The sequence below is a fragment of the Rutilus rutilus genome (assembly GCF_951802725.1).
Source record: "Rutilus rutilus genome assembly, chromosome: 7".
Taxonomy (NCBI): Eukaryota; Metazoa; Chordata; class Actinopteri; order Cypriniformes; family Leuciscidae; genus Rutilus; species Rutilus rutilus.
This window is the reverse complement of record NC_140221.1, coordinates 31,978,337-31,990,784: the sequence shown is the minus strand read 5'-3', so window position 1 is coordinate 31,990,784 and position 12,448 is coordinate 31,978,337. Positions and strand designations below refer to the sequence as shown.

At 37.5% G+C, this 12,448-nt stretch overlaps 1 protein-coding gene across 1 annotated transcript; it reads left to right on the top strand.

Moving 5' to 3' along the window:
* The first annotated feature begins 2,114 nt into the window (after positions 1-2,114).
* On the top strand, positions 2,115-4,323 carry LOC311293938 (corticosteroid-binding globulin-like). Its single transcript, XM_084414531.1, has 5 exons — positions 2,115-2,187; positions 2,357-3,008; positions 3,094-3,376; positions 3,530-3,674; positions 3,791-4,323. Exons 2-5 carry the CDS (start codon positions 2,396-2,398, stop codon positions 3,989-3,991), a joined length of 1,242 nt encoding a protein of 413 aa, XP_084270657.1. The 5' UTR covers positions 2,115-2,187; positions 2,357-2,395; the 3' UTR covers positions 3,992-4,323.
* The last annotated feature ends 8,125 nt before the right edge of the window (positions 4,324-12,448 follow it).

The following is a 12,448-nucleotide window of genomic DNA, read 5'->3' as shown; positions in this document are numbered from 1 at the left end:
TATGATGCCACTTGGAAATATTATAAGGAAACATGGAATTAGTTTCCATTGTTATGCTGATGACACTCAAATATATATTTCATCACGGCCAGATGAAAACGATAAATTATCCAAATTGACAGAGTGTGTTAAAGATATAAAAGATTGGATGACGCGTAATTTTCTTTTATTAAATCCAGACAAAACAGAGGTACTACTTATCGGTTCAAAAAACCGCCCACAAAACCTCTCGCAATACAACTTTAATATAGTAGGATGTCCTGTTACTTTATCCTCTACAGTAAAAGACCTGGGTGTTATACTCGATTGCAACCTGTCTTTCAAAAATCATATTTCATATGTTACAAAAACCGCCTTTTTCCACCTTAGAAACATTGCTAAGCTACGTAATATGCTATCAGTTTCTGATGCAGAAAAGTTAGTTCATGCATTCATGACCTCGAGACTAGATTACTGTAATGCTTTATTAGCCGGTTGTCCTGCATCCTCAATTAACAAGCTACAGTTAGTCCAAAATGCCGCCGCTAGAGTTCTTACTAGATCAAGAAAATATGATCATATAACACCGATTTTATCATCACTGCATTGGTTACCTATAAAGTTCCGTATTAATTACAAGGTATTGCTACTGACTTATAAAGCCCTAAACGGCTTAGCTCCAGTCTATTTAACGGATCTTCTATCGCCCTATAATCCATCGCGCTCTTTAAGATCACTAAATTCAAGGCTTTTGGTCATACCTAGGATATCCAGAACCACCAAAGGAGGGAGAGCATTTTCACATTTAGCTCCAAAACTCTGGAATAGCCTTCCTGATACTGTTCGTTGCTCAGACTCGCTCTCCCAGTTTAAAACTAGATTAAAGTCGCATCTCTTCAGCCAGGCATTCATATAATATTTTTAATCTTACAGTCCAAATTACAATCCGGCCTCTAGTTAATAAACGCCAGAGGAGAACTGGCCCCCGACTGAGCCTGGGTTCTCCCAAGGTTTTTTTTTTCTCCATTGGGTCACCTGATGGAGTTTTAGGACACTATTAGGTCACTTGATGGAGTTTTTCGGTTCCTTGCCACTGTTGCCTTTGGCTTGCTCAGTTGGGGATATTCTGGATATCTAATTTGATTTTATCAATAAATTCCACTAGAAACAAACCTTGTTGTATTATTTTAATTTAATACTGTGAAGCTGCTTTGATACAATCTGTATTGTGAAAAGCGCTATACAAATATACTTGACTTGACTTGACTTGACTTGTTCTTTTTGTTTTCTACAAAGTTATATTTGGGCATTTCAACAGTCAGAAGATCAATATGGCCTCATCTTTATCACTTGTTTTTGATATGCACTCTGTACTCTGCTGCTTGCACAAGAAAACCGTACAGGGGTTGTGAGCACTTATTAAAGACATAAGATACATTGCATATATAAGAACTGTGTTAGAAGCCGTGTTGGGGAAGTTACTCTAAATTTTTTTATTAATTACTAGCTTCTAATTACATCTTCAACTGTGTCATTTTAAGAATAATATACTAATTGCTCTCTCTAAAAGTATTGCATTACTTATTACTATTTACTTATTTAATCCCATATCCACCACGACCAGTTGAACAATAGAAGAATAAACATGAAACTGCTCTTTTAATTCTTTCAAATAAATGATATAAAATAAAAAAAAATATTCTTGAACTGAAGCTTACATTAGAAACACATTTTAACATTAGATGTTACATTTTGATGTTAAACTCACTATTGTTTTTTATAGAATTTTTATATAGTCTGTCTCTACAGTATTTACATCGGAAGTAACTGTAATTAAATTACAGCATTTAAATTACTTAGTAATGCATTACACCCAACACTGGTTAGATGAATGGAAAGTGATTGTCTTGTTTGATGTCATCACATTAAAGTTTGCATCCCTGTTTACTACAAATAAAAAATAGTAGCAGTTGCTTCGTTGGGACCACTGCCGCATTGTCTACTTCATGTGGTTAAATACTCTATCATGAGTAAAGCTTATCTTGACAGAACTGTTTACTCTTTGTAGTTAATAATGGAGCATTTTCAACAAGCACAAAAAAGGTAAACAGAGTAAAGGTTGGTTTTCTGAACGTACAACTTAATGACAAACTGTAGGCTTAAGAATTCAGTCCAGTTTGGGGAAAGATACGGCAGCAGCCCGGACAGGTGGGATTTGGGAAATTTGTGTTAACACAATTTTATAGGATAGGATATGTGGATGTATAAAGTTGATCTACTAAGGATAATGTCTTTACTTGAACACTCATTTATTAATGTTTAGGGTATTTGCTGCATCTCTGTTACCAAATGTTATAAAACTGTTATGTTTCCTCAGGACCTAAATTGATCTATTGGCTCAACTTGAAAAGGAATCATGGAAAGGAACATTGTATATTTGTGGATTTGTGCTTTTGCAATTGTTCACCCAGTCGTCCATGGACATCAAGAGACTTTACCTCAACCTACTACCAGTGATCAACTCCCATTGTTGATTAAGATGAACAATGATTTTGCTTTTCACCTGTACAAGAGGCTTGTAGAAATGCCTGAGTATCAGTCCAAGAATATCTTCTTCTCTCCATTTAGTGTGTCCATGGTCCTTTCTGAACTGTCTTTAGGAGCCGGTGGTGAGACCAAACAGCAGCTTCTTAGTGGCATCGGCCATAATAGCTCGGTCTTCAGCGCTGAAGAAATGCACCAGATGTACCACAGTCTCCTGGAAGAAATGGACCAGAGGACAGGGGTGGACATTGATGTCGGCACTGCACTTTATGTAGGCGACAGATTTAAGCCCCTTCCTGAGTTCTTGGAGAAAATGAAGGAGTTTTACCACTCTGAAGGCTTCACTGTGGATTTCAGCGTCAAAGAAACATTAGATAAAATTAACATGTATGTGAAGGAAAAAACACATGGGAAAATTAAACAAGCTGTTGATGATCTGGAATCTGATACTTTGATGTTCCTTCTCACGTACATATATTTTAAGGGTAAACGCAAACACAAATAAAATTGTAGTTCTGGTCATGTCATTGTTTCAGATCCCTTTAAATAATTCCAATCTTTCTTCCCAAGGAAAATGGGACATGCCATTTAACCCAAGCACGACCCGCAAGGTTAAATTTCATGTGGATGCTGAGACCACCGTTCCAGTACAAATGATGCACCAATACGAATCCCTCAGAGTTTATTATGATGCCGAACTCACCTCTAAAGTCCTCTGTCTTGACTACAACGACTCTTACTCCATGTTTCTGGCTGTCCCAGATATTGACAGAGGAGATAAGACCATCAAAGATCTGGAGATGGCTATCTCTAGACAACACATTGAAAAGTGGAGGAGAGCTGTCCAGAAAAGGTTGGTTGTCAAAATGTTTTACTGTAAATCATAATTAAGGTTATCCTAACTGATTTATAAAAGCTTTTAGATGTTCACATGGTTTTAAATTCAATCTCTCTCCATGGACCGGACAGTCAATGATTATTATTGTTTTATTTTTTTGTCCTTCAGACAAGTTGACATCTATGTCCCCAAGCTGTCTCTGAAAACATCATATTCCCTGAATGACATTTTGAAAGGCATGGGAATGGCTGATATGTTTACAGATAAAGCCAACTTTACAGGAATTTCCGAGGAAATGATCTTCATTTCAAAGGTAAAGTCTCAAATCACTTTCTAAATTATGATTTAAAATGAACAGAAGAGATTGTTCATTATACTATAAAAAAAGACAGCAATTTTTAAAGATAGCTCACTTTGAATTACTTTCAGGCTTTGCATAAAGCCACTCTGGACATAAATGAGGAGGGAACCACAGCAGCAGCAGTGACAACAGTTTTATTTAGACCAATGTCTTACAGCCCATTGCAGACTTTGAGGTTTGATCGTCCATTCATGATCTTTATCACTGACAAAAAAAATGACAACATCCTCTTCTTTGGAAAAGTTGTCAACCCGGCGGAAAAACTGTGATGTTGCATCCAAGATGTCATACAACATTAGCCAGCAGGTGGACATGATTTAACATTGTTCTCTTTTTAACAATGACTCTACAGCATGTTGATATACAGTGGTACTCAATCCTTCTCCTAGAGGTTTGCCTTACTGTAGAGTTTAGTTCTAATGTGTATCAAACATCTGAACCATCTTACCAAACTGTTTGGATTTAGGATTGGATAAATTACAGGTACGCATTGCTAGATCTGTTTCCTCTGGTCAATATCTGCCAAGTGGCAACTGTTATAATCTTAAATTGGAAAAAGATGTTGAAAAATGTTAAGTAAAAAAATAAACAACTGACGAAACAGCCTTTGTGTTACTTTCATACACCACAGAGTTGCTGTAAAGATTAGAATCTGTTTCTGTCAATTTTATTACCCAGCTCTGGATTGAAAAAAAAAAAGTAGCTAATAATTCATGAAATAAGTAAAATAGTATAAATACATGCTTTGGAACAAACATATCGCTATTTCAACATGACAGTATCATGCATACCAAAACATACTAGTTTCTAGCATCCAACTGCTAATGCATTTGAGATTTTGGCAGGAAAGGCACAAGGTATTGGCTTCTGAGATTATAGTTGTAGCAGGATAAAAAAAAAAAGGACTTTGTGGTTGCATTTGGCTTGGTCTTGGCCTTGCTGACACCATGAGCTCAAATCAGTTTCCACCATCTATCTAATAAATTAAAATGAGTAGCTCGCTGGATCATAAAAATGTTGCATGTATCCCTCCATAGCACTAAAACACATAAGAGTTTGACTCTGTTGAACAAGATTTTCAGAAAATTACAGGTAAATTCAAAGCAAGACAAGCATAACTTGAACTGAAGGTCGAAACAGACTATGTGCAATTCACCCAAAGTAGACCACTTTCACTTACACCAGATCAAGACATGTGAGTATGGATTTATTGGAGAACCAATAAAGACAAGTGTGGGCTTGTTTTTAATGCAGATATCTTGTTTAATAAAAAAAACAAGTCACAAAATATTTCAGTAACGTAACATTGATTCCCTAAGATAGACGGGAATGAATATTACGTCGATAGCTGGTGCTATGGGGAAATAACTTTCTCTGAAAAGATTGAAGCCTGATCGCAGCTGCATAGACCATGATGTCTCACTCTTAGCGCACCTACATAAGACGCTGCTGAGTACCATTTCATCACAATCTTTTGGCTGAGAAAGCAAAGTAACAAAGCAAGCTTATGCAATGTTCATTCCCTTCTATCTCAGGGAGCCAAGGTTACATTAGTAACTGAAACATTCCCTTTCGATAACTGTTCACTCATATTATGTCGATAGCTAACGCTATGTGGAACGCAATTCAATAGCACGCAATGTTATAAGCGCAGGGCTGCCCAAGCAAAAAGGCAGAGAATAGGCCCTGCAAACACTGCCCAGGGATGGTTCTGATCTGGGGGCCTCAAGTGGGGGTGCAAAGTGAGTCATTGGTGGTGGCGCTTGACAAAAGATGGCAAAACCCAAGGGGAGCTGCCCGGAAATAAGTTAAAGGAGAACTCCGGTCAATTTTAACATTGAGCTCATTTTTTTGTACATTTGGAGTGCTGTCAGTACAGAGAACAACGACAAAAATCGGTGTTTCCTACACCGTGTTATCCTCGTTTTAAAATTTGCACCCTGTTGACTTCAATGGGGCATGTTTTAAACCTGCTTTTAGCCTCTTAAAGGAGAACTCCGGTCAATTTTAACATTGAGCTCATTTTTTTGTACATTTGGAGTGCTGTCAATACAGAGAACAACGACAAAAATCGGTGTTGCCTACACCGAGTTATTCTATTTTTAAAATTTGCACCCTATTGACTTCAATTGATTGTCGAGTTCACGCGCGTGATCATAGGTACTAAACCTATGCGCGTGAACTCGACAATCGATTACTATGGCCTTCCACCGAAAACAGGATGTAAACAAAGGTATGAGCGCTGGCTGAATTAACTTCATTTTTATTAATATCTTTAACATCTACTGCAGTCAGATCCACTCGTGTTCACTCGGAAGGAATCACTCACATTTTCTGTGCACTTGTAATGACACTTAAAGGATGTTAAGAGGCTAAAAAGCAGGCTTACTACTTGCCCCATTGAAGTCAATAGGGTGCAAATTTTAAAAATAGAATAACTCTGTGTAGGCAACACCGATTTTTGTCGTTGTTCTCTGTATTGACAGCACTCCAAATGTACAAAAAAATGAGCTCAATGTTAAAATTGACCGGAGTTCTCCTTTAACATCCTTGATGTGTCATTACAAGTGCACAGGTCATGTGAGTGATTCCTTCTGAGTGAACGCGGGTGAATCTGACTGCAGTAGATGTGAAAGAAATATATAAAAAATTATGTTTATTCAGCCAGCGCACATACCTGTATTTACAGTAGTCGATTGTCGAGTTCACGCGCGTGATCATAGGTACTAAACCTATGCGTGTGAACTCGACAATCGACTACTGTGGACTTCGACCGAAAACAGGATGTAAATACAGGTATGTGCGCTGGCTGAATAAACATCATTTTTTATATATTTCTTTGTAGTGTTGTAGGTACGCACTAGGCAGTGTTTATTTCAGTTAATTTTTTTGTGTTCATTTCTATTGCATTACGATTGTACGGTGACGCATTGCTGCCACATAACGTTACATATTATGTTTTCCCCTCAATTATGTTGTAATAACGAGATCTTATGTCGTTAAAACGATATTTTCTCGTAATAACGAGATCTTATTTGTCGTTAAAACGACATCTTTTTTTCGTAATAACGAGATGTTATGTCGCTAAAACGACATATTTTCTTGGCCTTATAAGGACATGTGTATATGTAGGCCTACAATATATGCCTTTATCCACATAAAATCACGCCTTTATCACACTTCTACGTTCAAAAAGCTTAAGCAAATAGTAGCAGCCCCCAATCAGGCAAAATTAATCAATGAGGCTCTTTTTTTTTATATAATATATTATAATATTTATTTTTGTTAATAGGCTAGCCTATAATATAGCTATATCTTCATTACCTTGAGATATAATTAAACAAAAAGTAATCAAAACACATCTAACAGAACATAGCCTAAGTTGTTTATTTTTAACAACATTGTGTTCTTATTTTGTTTAATTAACGAAATGTCAATCTTCGTCTTTATAACTGAAGATACAATACAATACAAAAATCTTCAAGATACAGCCTACAATCTTCACATGTATAACAGATTGTCACCTTATAAACAGTCCGTTGTGTGGTGGAATAAGCAATGCTATATAGAAATATATGGTTAGTATCTAAATTTAAACTTTATTTTATTATTTTATTAGTTCATTAACTAATTATGCTAACTCAACTAATTTAATGTAAAGAGCTGGATACTAATTACTAATTAAATAATGTCAAATAATAAATGTAGGCTATTGATTAGAGTTGCCATAGACTAAAGATTTTTCTAGACTAGTAGACATTCAAGCAATTAGGACTAATCAAACGTTTTTTTTTAGCTTTGGGCGACCCGAGTCCAAGTCCGGGTTCGTCAAACTTCCTTGATACTGTCCTATCATAATAAAAGGCAAAAAAATATATTCTCTAAACTGATGCAAGTTAAGCTCCATCCTCACACAAAAATAGAATAAGCATATTTTAAGCCGATACATCGACACCTCTCATCATTGGGGAGGGGGAACGGATTTCGACAGCTGAACTATTTGCTGTCGGATTCTGTTCCCCCTATGTTTCTTACACAATGAGGTTCTAATATTTATCACATTGCATCTAGTTACTAGCCTGACGTCGTCATACTCAGATTCTAGTCAGAATGTGAGTCTGATACTGTTCCATAGAGATTTGATTATGGGGTGTGTCTCAACCGAACCAGGAAAAAAAAAACTCTGCACTCAATTGGATAGACCTACAACCAATCAGAGCAACGGAGTAAATGACGCATGTTCTTCATTCATATTTTCAACCAACAAAATGTCGCGGCTCTCTGTTCCTCTTTTTAAATGAATGCACTGTGGTTATCTTCTATAACAGACGCGATGGCGGAATCTACACATGATGTTTCATAAACAAAGTTCGGGAGGAGCACGCAGGGTTCGAAATGAGGGGGGTCTGGGGGGGTCCCGGACCCTCCATAAGTCATTAGGGACCCCCCATAAGAATTTATTTTTGGATTTTGGGGGGTCCCCGACAAATATATTTTAACATTAAAAATAATTGTGAAAATTATAGGTCTTTAGTGACGTTTTATATTTATAACAGTAATTCATTTATTTCCTAGCGCGAGGCAGCAATCAGGGCAGCTATTAGCCGAGTGAGTTCCTATGCAGCGTCACAGATTGTTGTTGTGGTGCTCCCGCAGACACGTAGCTGAACGCGGCAAACCGAAACCTCACAAAGAGTGAAATCCTGTAAGTGCTTCGATTATATTTATATCTCTATAATTGCTTACAGTAAAATATTAGGAGTTCGAGACTAGTTCCTATATCAAAAGTTGCATTAACTAGATACCCAGTGTAATGATTAGAAGAGTACGTTTGTCAACGTTTCTTGTTAGCTAAGTATGTGTATGAAGCCAAATGATCTGCCAGCTAACAGCAGACTATGGAAGCTTGTTTCTGCCACAGAGTGAAAAATAAAAAAGGTAATTCTGACTTTTTATCTCAGAATTACGTGATATAAAGTCGCAATTGCAGGTTATAAAGTCAGAATTGCGTGATATAAAGTCGCAATTGTGTGTTATTAAGTCAAAATTGCGTGATATAAAGTCACAATTGCGTGTTATAAAGTCAGAATTATGAGATATAAACTCGCAATTGCGAGAACTATACTTGAAATTCTGACTTTTTTTCTCAGAATTGCATGTTTATATCTCGCAATTCTGACTTTATAATACGCAATTGGGAGATATAAAGTCAGAATTGCATGATATAAAGTTGCAATTGCGTGTTATAAAATCAGAATTGTGAGATAATTCTGAGGTAAAAAAAAAAAGTCTGTCTTTTTTTTCCCCTTAGAATTGGACTTAAATATCTCACAATTGTTAGTTTATATCTCACAATTCTGAGAAAAGATGTCATTATGTGTTATAAAGTCAGAATTGCGTGATATAAAGTCGCAATTGCGAGAAAAAAAGTCCGAATTCTGACTTTATATGACGCAATTGCGACTTTATTTCACGCAACTCTGACTTTATTTCTCAGAATTGCGAGATATAAAGTCAGATTTGCATGAAATAAAGTCGCAATTGCATGTTATAAAGTCAGAATTGCGAGATAAAAAGTCGCAATTATCTTTTAAAATGTTTTATTCAGAGTTAGAGGGTTACCTGTTAGATTATAGCCACTTCTCCAGACACCACTACAATACTGGACCTAGCCCAAACCATGAAAAACATCCAAAGACCATTATCCCACCTTCAACACTTCAACATTGCTCCATATAATTTTGCCTACAGTATAGTGTAGCAAGGAAGTCTTCAGAATTTTTAATAATTTAATAATAAAATTTTAGGGGACCCCCCAAGAGTCCTAAGTCATTTCGAACCCTGGGAGCACGTACAAATAATCAATCCAATATCAACTTGTCATCAAACAATACCATGTCTAACGTTAGCTATCAATCAGCATGAGGAAGCATATTCACTCTGTCAACTTACCTAACACTCCTTGACAGTTTTTCAGCATCCCTCCACCACCCCGAATCCTCACTCTTGTCTTGTTCTCTCACAACCAGGAATACGGGGGAGTATGGCTACCGAGCCCACAGCCCTCTCCTCGGACAGCACGTCATATACGCATTTATTCCATCGACTCATTTGTGTGAAATCTTATATAGGCTACGCATTTATTCTATCTGACTTATTTGTAAATGTGAACTCGTGAAATCTCAATTCTCCAGCAGCAGTCGTCTTTGTTGTAAACTAATTCAAATCAAGCGCTCTTTGGTGACGTGGATGATTACGTTACCGTTGCTCATCTGTCCATCATCGTATAAAGCCCGCCCTGACAATTTGATTGGTCCGAACAATTTTTGTTCGGGCATAATAGCTCCTCAACGGAGCGAGTCCAGACCGAACTTCCCGACCAAAAAATGTTGTGGGCGGGGTTCGGGCTGGCACCCAGGCTATCTTAAACCCAATAGCCTAGTGGTCAGTACACTCTGCACTGGCATTCATTGTTTTTCAGCTTATTACGACCCGAGTTCAAGTCCCGGTTCGTCAAACTTTCTTGATAGCCTATACGGTCCTATCATAATAAAAGGCAAAAAAAAAAAAAAACATTCTCCATCCTCACACAAAAATAAAGTCAGCATTTTTTAAGCCATTACATCAACAACTCTCATAATGGGAGTGGGGGAACGGATTCCAGCAGCTGTTTTCTTTTTTTTTTTTGTCGTCGGATTCTGTTCCCCCCATATTTCTGACACACTGAGGTTCTAATATTTATCAAATTGATGCTGTTTAAGCTCCATCCACACACAGAATAGAATAAGCATATTTTAAGCCGATACATCAACTGTACACCTCTCATCATTGGGGTGGGGGAACGGATTTTGACAGCTGAACTATTTGCCGTCGGATTCTGTTCCCCCTATGTTTCTTACACAATGAGGTTCTAATATTTATCACATGGCAGCAAAATACTAGCCTTAATAGCCTAGTGTTCAGTGCCTTGACAATATTTTTTTTTAGCTTTGGGCGACCCAAGTTCAAGTCCCGGTTCGTCAAACTTTCTTGATACTATACTGTCCTATCATAATAAAAGGCAAAAAAATATATTCTCTAAACTGATGCAAGTTAAGCTCCATCCTCACACAAAAATAAAAGCAGCATTGTTTAAGCTATTACATCAACACCTCTCATAATGGGAGTGGGGGAACGGATTCCGACAGCTGTTTTTTTTGCCGTCGGATTCTGTTCCCCCCATATTTCTGAATGCATATTTGGTGTTGCATATTCCATGCAGCATCATAAGTTACAGGGTCGTGATTCCGTCATATCCCTTCTGTTCCACGCCATCAATAGAGGTGAGGAGGGATGAAACTGAAGAATGGACGCTAGCCAAATAGGGGGCTTGCCACGTCTTTGTCAGCTCTCAGTGCAACACTGGGAAAAAAATGGGATCTAACCCCAGCTCCTGGACAGCCTTGGAGAGGACTCAGATGAGCTTGGAGTCCAGTCCGGGCGGGAATCATCTGGCTTGTTCTGTGGCAGGGTGACAGAATCCTCAGTAGGGTTTTGACCATTCCTCCATATCTGAAGCAGCCAGGGACCAGCCATCATCTTCATTGGACCCTCCAAACAAGGTGCCCTGCACGTGCCACATTTGTGGTGTGACATTTTGCAACAAACGTAGCAGGAATTTGCTCTTTTACGCATGAGTAAAACTCACTGGGTAGCTGCATGGGAGAGGATTTGGGCTCGCCCACTGGGCACGCTGAGACACCATTGGTCTCGTGATTCAATCAGGCTTCAGTATTTTCTGAGAAAGGGTTTTCCCCATAGCGTCAGCTATCAATGCAATGCAAGAACTGTTATCGATAGGTCACTAGAATTGTGCTATTTAAAAAAAATATAGCTGAGTATACATATTTGTTGGTAAACTACAGGTTTCAAATTGAATGCACTGTACTATATAATATGTAAATTTAATAAAAAATGGAATCAGTTTGAAAATGATGGCGAATACTATATCAATTACATATCAGCTGTCATCTCATCAATGTGGTAACCACTGATAGAGTACATTCTTAATAGTTAACAATAGTTTTCTTTGCAGAGTAAAATAAAAAGTAAACAGAGTAAAGGTTGTTTTATCACCAAACTTAAGAACATTGGCTTTATAGTTCTGCAGAGGTGGAATATTTATGTTTTCACAAGATGAATTATAGACTAAAAATACATCAAATTATGTAAAGGTAGGCTACCTCGTATATTTTGTACTTTTGCGGTTTTGCGAAAAAAAAAAAAAGGCAGGCTTCTTTGGAAATTCTTTCAACCCTGCAGAAAACAGTGATGAGATTCAAGATGTCATAACAACATTTGCCAGCAGGTGGCCATGATTTAACAACTGTTGTGCCATTATTTTGCTGACTCTTGATGACAACATTTTATAGCCTACTATTGTTTGTTCATAATTTGTTTGTTCACAATCTCTCAGGTATTTTCTGATAAGATCAGATAACAAGGCTCAGCTCGAGGACAGGCATTGTGAGTGCAAGTAAGTATGCCTTCTTATTTTGTTCTCATGTAACTGTAATGTATTTTCAATATAATAAATGAAAGGAAAATTTGCTACAATCTGAAAACTATGCAGCAGCTTCTCAGGAGCTTCGGCCATGACAGCTCCATCTTCAACACTGAAGAAGTGCAAAATAGGCTACATTTTAAGGGTGGACATGGAGGTGTATGTAAGCGACAAATCAAAACCA